Source organism: Musa acuminata, chromosome BXJ1-4 (assembly GCF_036884655.1).
Source record: "Musa acuminata AAA Group cultivar baxijiao chromosome BXJ1-4, Cavendish_Baxijiao_AAA, whole genome shotgun sequence".
NCBI classification, from domain to species: Eukaryota; Viridiplantae; Streptophyta; class Magnoliopsida; order Zingiberales; family Musaceae; genus Musa; species Musa acuminata.
The window spans coordinates 4,571,615-4,582,003 of NC_088330.1; the positions used below are offsets into that span (position 1 = coordinate 4,571,615).

General features: G+C 33.9%; 1 protein-coding gene across 1 annotated transcript; it reads left to right on the plus strand.

Annotated features, from left to right (window-relative positions):
• Window positions 1-4,141: 4,141 nt before the first annotated feature.
• On the plus strand, window positions 4,142-8,494 carry LOC103980690 (serine carboxypeptidase-like). The gene is made up of 9 exons (XM_009397152.3): window positions 4,142-4,563; window positions 4,854-5,022; window positions 5,665-5,784; window positions 6,376-6,519; window positions 6,607-6,757; window positions 6,905-6,993; window positions 7,069-7,327; window positions 7,735-7,868; window positions 8,043-8,494. The coding sequence occupies exons 1-9, from the start codon at window positions 4,250-4,252 to the stop codon at window positions 8,163-8,165; spliced, it is 1,503 nt and encodes a 500-aa protein (XP_009395427.2). The 5' UTR covers window positions 4,142-4,249; the 3' UTR covers window positions 8,166-8,494.
• Window positions 8,495-10,389: the final 1,895 nt, after the last annotated feature.

Sequence of the window (10,389 nt, forward strand, 5' to 3'; positions counted from 1 at the left end):
CAAGTTACTAGTAGGGCGCATTACTGAAGGCCATAAAGAGAAGACTACTTGTGTGACTAGGTATATAGCGTTCAAGTTTTTTATAATGCCTTTCAGCTTAACCAACTCTTTAGGCACATTTTGTACTCTCATGAGCTAATTATTCAAGAAGTATCTGAATAAGTTTATGATTGTCTACTTAGATGATATCATTATTTATAACCTAATGCTCGAGGAGTATGTCAAGCACATTCAAATAACTTTTAAAAGTTCTCAGGAAGATTACTTTATTTGTGAAAATAGAAAAGTGTTGCTTTATTCACATAGAGATTTTATTCTTAGCATCAAATCATCAAAGATTCCAATCGGATAGACAAATCAAAGGTGCAAGCTATAACAGAGTAGCAAACACCAAAGAAGGTACTAGAGTTAGAGATCCTTGGTTTCATCAACTATAATCAGTGCTTCATAGCTAGATACTCGAAGCATGCAACTCTACTAATAGAGTTATTGAAGGAGTAGTCTTGGTGATAGTTAGACAAATATGAAGCGACATTCCAAAACCTAAAGACTATTGTGTTGGAAAAATCAGTACTCAAATTATTGGACTATAAGAAACTTTTTGAAGTCTATACAGATGCTTCAAATTTCGATATTGGGGGAGTACTTATGCAAGAGGATCACTTAGAGGCCTACGAGAGTCACAAGTTCAACGAGATTAAGTGATAGTATCTAGTGCATAAGAAGGAGATAACAATGGTAGTCCACTATTTATAAGTTTGGAGTGCTACATTATCATAATATGATTTATGCTAAGGACAAACAATATCATATCGAGTTACTTTTAAACTAAAAAAACACTCTTCCCAAAATAAATAGGGTAGTATGATTTGCTGGTTGAATTTGATATAGTAACAGAGTACAAGCTTAGAAGAGCAAATATTATAGTCGATACATTATGCAATAAGGTGGAGGTAGCGAATGCTATTCAATTGGAATGCAGAGGCTAAGTTAGCTGTACTCTAACTTTCTTTTTAGGATTAGATATGGTTTATATAGTGATCCACAAGTAATAATCATGATGCAACTAATCAAAGAGGGTAAGGCATGATGATTTTAGGTTCAAAGGGGACTCATCTACACTAAAAGAATAGAGTTTATGATTCTCGAGCGGACAATTTGAGACATAAACTCTTGAGAGAGTGTCATAATTTTCTTTGGGCAGAACATATAACTATTCATCAAATGTTGACTCTCGTGAAGAGGCCCTTATATTAGTTGAAGATGAGGACTGATGTGAAGGAATATATTTGGATGTGCCTTACTTGCCAACAAGATAAGGCAGAGTAGCAAAGGCTTGTGGGACTTTTGGAGCTATTGTCTGTACCAGAAAGATCGTGGAAGAGTATTTCCTTATATTTCATATCAAGCTTACTAGTAGTATAAGGACTCGGATTGATACTCATGGTATTCAATCGATTTTTAAAGTATGGTGAAAGAGGTGACCAAGTTGATGATGAAGAATATGGTGAAGTATTGGGGTGTCCCACATAATATCATCAACGATCAAGACGTGTGGTTCTTGGGACGATTCTCCACGAGCCTCTATCCCTAGATGGATAGCTAAACTGAAAGAATAAATTCACTCCTTGAGTTTGACGATTCTCCACGAGCCTCTATCTTTGGCACTACATGAATGCTGGCTAACATAATTGGGTGAATTTGTTGGACATAGCTCAATTCTCTTATAATTTGCAATATAGCTTTGCATCGAACAAGAGCTCCTTCAAGATCATTACGTGATAGCAACCATCGACTCATCACATCTTGGTGATCGGTTATATTGGGAAGAGTCCGTCAACATATCACTTTGTAATGAAATGTCATCGAAATGCATATATTGCCCAGGCTTACATGGAGAAGGCAACCAAAAAGATGAAGAAGTGAGCATATTTGAGAAGGTGACCATAGGAATTTAAAGTCACTTGGTGTTGGTAAAGCTTCAAGTAGCATCATTTTAGTTCTTTAGGAATAAAAATACATAAGGGATTGATGTATAAGTATGAATGATCCTTTTTAATTATCAATAGGGTAGGTAATGTCTCCAAAAGTTGTAGCTCAAAATTCATAATATCTTCCATACAAATAACTTAAAAGCTTACTAGTCAGATTTGCACGATACTTTTCCAAGTATTGAGACTTAACTAGCCCCCATCAGAAACTCATACAAAAGATGAGTTGAAACCATTTTAGTTATCATAAGACAAAACTACCCAACAGAGCATAGTAGATCAAGTAATAAGTGAAGTGACAAAACTTCCCCAAACAAAAGCTAGTTGGGAGCTTGAAGATGTTATGTGACACAAAAAAGTAGTCATCAATGCCTACCGGTAAGTATAAATAAGAGTGTCGATAATTAAAGTAGGGGAGAATGTCATGGATGATCATCGCGTACTAGTAACACCTTCATCATTGTAATGTGTTTTGTCTCATTTTTACTTGAAAATTATAATCATAAATATTTTACAAGGCTATAAAGTGATTGCTCACCAGAACAAAACTATTTTAAAATGGCCTAGTTACTATGTTCCATAACCTGTTTTTTTGCGAGTAACAATATAGTGAAAAATATCAACCATCTCAACACCCAAGAATCCCCCATGTGACATCTGGCTAGATGAGGTTAGGTAGTGTTAGGCATTAATAGGATTCACAAGTTTACACATAAGCCTACAGAAACTTGCCAACATGTCCGACACTCGGTGAGCAATTGTTTGTCTTCTAAAATCTTTGTTTTCTCCTTCCTCTCTTTGACACCAAGTATTTGTTGAATTATTTAAAGCTATCCTCTAGACTTATCCGTCGCTCGCTCTCAAATTAATTAATTTATTCTTTTATAGATTCTTCAAAACCTAAGTGAAGTTTTAACTAGGTCGATTTTTTTTAGACGGATAAAAATAGTAACTCATGACTTAGACTCAAGTAAATTTAGCTAAGTCCGATGACAATACTCATATGCTTATTATATTAATTTAGTAGGCCTAATAACAAAAGATTTATCATCCAATAGCTAGAAAAAAAAATATTTAATTTAATTCATATAATATTTATATGCAGAATCATCAGACTATCACATTAACATAGTATGCCTAATAACCCAAGGTCTATTGGGCTTACGTTGATCAAGTGGATTCATCTACACCAGAAAATAAAATATAAAAATAAGAAAAACAAGAGCTGTAAAATTCATACCAACAACCCGATTATTGGATCGAACAACTTCGTGGCATCCAATCAACAAGGATTTAAGTCAAATAAAAGAAGAAACAAATATCACGAAGAAAAACTAAGTGAAACTTGTAATACAAATTGGACCGCAAAGGAGCTTAATTTCACGTAAACACTTTCCCCTAATAAACTATTATTTTTTTCTGAGGAAGATGAGATTTTGACGATTCATCAAAATTCATATTCGTGACTTACCATTTAAAAATTAAGAAAATATATATATATATATATATATATATATATATATATATATATATATATATATATATATATATATATATATATATATATATATATATATATATATATATATACACACACACTACTATATGTTCGATGAAAGATAAACCTAAGATGGTGCAAAATGATCCTCCTATATCATCTAATGGTAGATAACAATGTCAAATCATAACATTCCAAATCCAACGTAACAATGTCATATTTCTTTATCCGGAAGAAATTGCAGGTAAGAAGAGTCCATTTCACCAAACAAGAGGGAGAAAAGCTGTCACATTTCCATATTACTCATACAAATTGCATGAATGGCTCTTTTTTAATTATTTTTCATTATATATAAAATAAATGACATATGCAAGACATCTCCTCAGAGACGCAGTCACTATTATTACATGTGATATTATGCTCAGATGTCACTGTGGAAATATTTTGAGGAGATTAGAATGGAAAAATATTTTTAAAATAAGGTTAATATTTAATTTTACAGGAAAATGAAATAAAAATTATTTGTTTTTGTGACCTGTTCTTACGCGTCTGAAAACCCCTATTTAAACCACCCCCGCTTCTTCCGGCCCAAATCACAGCTTGAAATGAAGGCAAACCACCAGCGAAGCTTTCAAATAAAGGAGGGAGTTTTGTGCAAGCAATGTCTTCAACCTTTCGCCGGAAAGCCTACGCTTCCTCCAACTCCATCCCCATCTCCCTATAAATCCCCGCCCCGAACTACCCCCTCTCTCCCGGAAAAATGGCTGCTTTCTTCTTTGCCTTGTTGCTCTTCTTCGGCGTGTCCGGTGCGGCACTGATGGTGGAGGAAGAAGTCGGCCTCCCGGAGGGCGCCAGCTTCCCCGCACCGCAGGCGGAGAGGCTCATTCGCGCGCTTAATCTCGTCCCGAAGGAGATATGCGCCGATGCTGGCTCCGCCGCCGGCGCCGGCGCCGGTGCCGGGAGGCTCGTGGAGAAGCGGGTCCGGTTCCCTGGCCTTTCAGGTGGAGGTCCCAGCGTGGAGGAGCTCGGTCACCATGCCGGCTACTACCGTCTCCCTCACTCCCACGCCGCAAGGTGAGATTTTTTTCCACTGTTTTCCCGGGATTGTGAGCTGAACCGCGTGTCCAAAATTTTGATTTTAGTGTGAGGATGAGATTGGCTTCTTAGCGTTGTATGCTCGACAATGTGTTTGTGTACTGCACTAAAGGTTTGGTTTTTATGAGGGTTATGTGTTTGAGTTTCTTACCCTTGGTTTTCATTGTTCTCCAGCTGTTATTAAGATCTAGACTTTGATCTATTTATGTAATCTGGGCATGTTTTATATGGTAAAATCGCATAACCTATTCATTTCTTGTTTCATTTAGGATGTTCTACTTATTCTTTGAATCAAGGCATAACAAGAAGGACCCGGTTGTCATCTGGTTGACCGGAGGGCCTGGTTGTAGCGGTGAGTTGGCTCTTTTCTATGAGAATGGCCCATTTAGCGTGACGGAACACATGTCACTTACATGGAATGACTTTGGATGGGATAAGGTACTAATAATTTCCATTATATGAGTTCCAGTTAGCCGATTAATCAATTTGTTTACAGGTGCATTTTCTCTGGAGTAGAGTTTACCACCTTTTTCCTTCTGATTCTCAATTTAGAATCTCTACTAACCTCACTTCGTTTCTTCTAATTGATTTCATAAATTAGTTTGCAAAGATCATCTGCTCTCATTGTTTCTCTTGTTTTGCTCAAGTAATTTTTCATTTGTTGGATTTCTTGTGTACAATTGCATTAAATTTTTTTATTCTCTTCTCTTAGCTGTCTACAAATTTGCTCTTTTCCTTTGAAGTGCTTGCAGAGAGCAATTTCCGTAAGACAAATGGTGACTAAATCACATGCTAAGAGATTAGGAAGAATATTCAATAAGCTTATTTGCATCTGATAACTCTATAGATTAATTTGAATCTGGTTAGTTAGGATCTGAATAATTCCGTGGCAATAAATGGAGGACCTTGTTTAATTCATTTAAGTACGTTTGTATGGAAATATCAACAAGAAATCAGTTTAACATCCTACAATCTGATTTTAAATTATTTCCCTGATGACAGTGTAAAAAATATATATCTTATGTTGTTTGTCTGTTAGTTTACATGGTTGCCCATCACTGATGATCGATGCTACTACAGGCTTCAAACCTTTTATATGTTGATCAACCAACTGGAACTGGTTTCAGCTATACCACAGATGATGGTGACATTCGGCATGATGAAAACGGAGTCAGCAATGACCTATATGATTTTCTTCAGGTTTTCAACTCTCTTTAAGTACTTGAAAACATTTACGAAATGTAAAATCCACCATTCATTTATTCTAGCCACAATCCTTAAGCTTACCATCTCTTCTCCCTCTTGTTGTTTAGTTTTGAGATGATAAATGTTATTGAACTCTGATAGCAAGCTAAAAATGATAAGCATGTGATTGTTAGCAATATTCTCCTTAAAGTACTGCTCAGAGTTCAAACATTATGATTAATTCAAATAACAATGTATTATCATGCTGAGAATTATCTGTCATGGTATTGAGAACAGATAATATGCCACCAGTATTTTCAGCAATTTTATCAGCACATTCTTACTATTATTATGTACATAAAAAATTTTGGTTTTTTCTTCTTTTTTTGTTCATGATTTAGTTATTTTGTGGCACCATTATAGAACTAGACAAACAACAAACAGAAACTTTTTACAACACATGAAGTAATTAATTTTTGACCACTGGTTACTTTGCATTTTCATGAAAATGTCTTGCTAAGGTTTTTAAGCTATAGTTTTCAAATAATTATATCTTTACATTTTCTAGAATAGCAACTAACATTATCCAATGTGACCTGATCTCAGGAGTTCTTCAAGGAACACCCTGAATATGCAACGAATGACTTCTATATAACTGGAGAGTCATATGCTGGCCACTATATCCCTGCTCTTGCAAGCAGAGTTCACCAAGGAAACAAAGCTGGTGAAGGAATTTATATTAATCTAAAGGTATAGTACATAGTTTCACTTCAAATCTTGTTTCCACAACATTTATCTGCTTTTGCTAACTTGTGCGGCTGATGAATGTTACGACAGGGCTGTGCTATCGGTAATGGACTTACTGACCCAGCAATACAATACAAAGCATACACAGATTATGCATTGGATACAGGACTAATTCAGAAACATGATTATGAAAGAATCAACAAGATTTACCCTGCATGTGAATTAGCTATTAAGCTTTGTGGTAATTCTTTCTCTTCTATGCCATTATAGCATGAATTAATTTATTTAGTTAATTATCTCTGCAGGAAAAATATTGTCTCATCATCATTATCTATGAAAAAAGAAAGAAATAAATGTGAAATTACTGATGATAACATTAACTTTTCAGGTACATCTGGAAATACTTCTTGCCTGGTCTCATATATGGTTTGCAATTCAATATTCAACTCAATCATGAAGATCATTGGGAAAACCAATGTAAGCCAACTGCAGAAACTAAAAATTAATGGTGAAAACACAATATTCTAACTTTGTATGCACAAAATTCTGCAGTATTATGACATTAGGAAGCAATGTGAAGGGCAGCTCTGCTATGATTTCTCCAACATGGAGAAGTTCCTTAATCAGCACTCCGTTAGAGATGCTCTTGGGGTTGGTGATATAGATTTTGTCTCCTGTAGCCCTACAGTATCCGAAGCCATGTTGAAAGACTGGATGAGAAACTTGGAAGTTGGTATACCTGCTCTTCTTGAGGATGGCATCAAACTGCTTGTATATGCTGGGGAATATGATTTGATATGCAATTGGCTTGGTAAGGCTCTGTTAATTTTTGTACATTCTAAGCATTTCCTATAATTCAAAATGGCAGCTTTCTTTCTGCAAGCACCACCAATAGCTATCTAAGAATCAATACATGAATATTCATATAAGTTATGGATAAATGAGTAAGAATGCCTAGAAAGTGCATACTTTTTGTAAGAAACTTCCTGTAAACTAGATGCATTATTCTTAAATAAGGGAAGTCATTTATCTCCGCAACACTGATTGCAAGAGGTTTCTACAGCATATGTATATTATTCTCGTGGTAAATGAGGAACCTCTTCCCTTGATCTGCCAATTTGTCTCATCTTTTGTCATTGCACATTCACCCCATATAATCACCAGTTTCTTAATTTTTGTCATCTAACGGCTTCTTTCTATGCTGTGTACTTCGATCAGGGAATTCGAGATGGGTTCATTCCATGGAGTGGTCTGGTCAACAAGATTTTGTGTCATCACCTGAAGTACCATTTTTGGTGGATGGTGCAGAATCCGGGGTTTTGAAGAGCCATGGACCACTTAGTTTCCTGAAGGTACTTTGAAGATTGTGGTGATGTTTACTTGAAATAACTAATTCTAGCTCTGCATGGTAAATTATATTGCATTCGTACTACTGGATTCCATGTATAACCTAGTTATAATTTCCTACTGGTATGGTTGGATATCATAACTGAAGCATAATGTTTCAACTGTTGTTTTGCATACAGGTTCATGATGCAGGTCACATGGTTCCAATGGATCAACCCAAGGCAGCACTGGAGATGTTGAGGAAGTGGACTCATGGGGAACTTGCTGCTTCTTCCAAACCGGTCCTGCATGGAGCATTGTGATCATTCATATCTGGAGAAGACGATCATGTCACTCACGAGATGATTGAAAAGGCAAAAATAATAATTGGCAACTGTCAAGTTACGTCGTCAGGGTAAACAGACAGAACTTCACTAGGTTTGCGCATTGTCATGTAATACTGGACTTTTATAAACTAGAGTATGCAACAAGCTTTGTAATTATTGATCTTCAAAATGTAATGATCTGATAAGATTCTGATTGATCGCGTGATACGAATATAAAAAAACTTCCTCTGGTTGTTCCATCTTTGAGCAAGTTTGGATGTTTGGAGGTGTATTTGAGATAGTGCTGGGAGTGAGTATAATGCCGGAGTTTGATCCTTGTTAGTCTTACATATGTGTCCATGAAAGTAAATGTGGTACATAATTTTCATACGTCCTATAATATATGTCTGCATATACATTCCTAAGTGGGATTCTTACTATGCCTGCCAATTATTTACTCTTGTAATAGAAAACTTTTTTCTCTGGATCGAATGAGTTAATTCCTTTTAGATTTGCTTGTGCACCCTCATCAAAGCATACCGAAAACATATGCATATGTATGCAAATTTTGTAACTTCTACATCTTAATAGTAAATATTTGGATCTCAAGAGAATAAAAAATCTGATCAATTTTATTTTAAATTGATTTAGTTTCCATATCTTTTAGCCGTGTCATTGTTATTATAGCCCTTCATGAAAAGGCATTATTTTTTAAATCTATTTGTTGGATTTGATACATATTCTCAAAAGAAGGATATGTCATGGCAGATTGGAAACCATCAAAATTACTTCATATTTCTAACTCTTCTTGAAAAGGTTAAAATTAGCCATATATTTATTTAAAGCACATAAAGCTATTAAAATTGAAAAGGATTTGGGAGTAAAGCTGTTTGAGAGTATTACATAAATATTATTTTAAGTTTTATCATTTAAGAATATCAGAATGTTGATGTTAGTTGGTAAACAAAAATAAAACAATTTTCCAATTCTTAAATAGTCCTCAGTCCTTTTTTTTCTATCATGTGCTTTCCATCACTTCTATAAATCACATGAGTTATTGGCCATCAATTGCTATTAAATGAGGTTTTTATTGAAGATTGTTCATCTATCTTTTTCCTTTTTATCTTTGTGTATTATGATATAGTATTAAATATTCATTTTTTTCCCTATAAATATTTATGGCATATCATGCATTAGTTGCTATTATTTTTACACATTTACTTGGGAGTGGTTTCCTAGTATTATGTTTTTGAGTAACTTTTTCCTCAATTTATGTGAAATCTTAGGTACAAACAATTGTGTTCCTTTCTAAAATAGGTTTCTTTAAACTTTTCACTTCAATATGATTTTTATTTGAGGTCAGTTGGTTTTGGATTGGATTGAGTTTTCTTCTTTATGATAAATATTTTAGAGTAAATTCTTTTTTATTTTTATTTTTCTATAATTCAAGTAGATAGAGAATATTTTAGTATTAGTAGATTATTTAGAATTCATAATATAATGGCTTCAACACATTAGTTAAAGATTGTTAAATTTTAAATCTATAATATAACTTATCTTGGATGTGTATTTTCACGTATCAAAAAATTAAAGTGTATGACTTTTTATAATAAACTTCATAAAATTTCAAATATTTCATTTTTATGATAATTAACCAAGTCATTCAAGTTTTGCTAAAATAATGATACTATCAAGACAACTAATAAGAAGCTCATTTGATTAAATCAAGATCAAGTTACATAAAACTTCATTTTTTTTCTCTCTCTCCTTTGATGCTGCTATTCATGATTTCTCATATCCTTATATTTTTCATTGTAAGAGATATTACTCCACAAGAAAATTATGAATATACATTTTTTTTTATCAAATTTCATGTTTAGTAAAATATAGATTAAAGGCCTAATTAAGTTTTTGGTACTTTACTACATATTTAGATTATCATACCATTCTTTATTGATTCAGCCATATCTTAATTCCAAATGAGTAATAAACATTTTTTTCGTCAATTAATATGAATGTTTATTTAAATTACCCTTATTGTACTAATCTTTTCATGTACAATTGCAATGTTACCATATAATATAATCGAATCTTGGTTGATTGCAAGCAAATGTGATTTAATGTTTAGCATTGAATTATACATTATGCTCTTAAATCTATCATTTATAATTTCAAAATTGTGGATTCATTTATACTTTTAATTCATATATATATATATATG

Bases quoted from the DNA above. Each gene is read 5' to 3' on its own strand.
- LOC103980690 (XM_009397152.3), top strand. From the start codon at position 4,250: ATGGCTGCTTTCTTCTTTGCCTTGTTGCTCTTCTTCGGCGTGTCCGGT. The intron at 4,564-4,853 runs GTGAGATTTTTT...TGTTTCATTTAG, and splicing joins CCTCACTCCCACGCCGCAAG to GATGTTCTACTTATTCTTTG. The intron at 5,785-6,375 runs GTTTTCAACTCT...ACCTGATCTCAG, and splicing joins ACCTATATGATTTTCTTCAG to GAGTTCTTCAAGGAACACCC.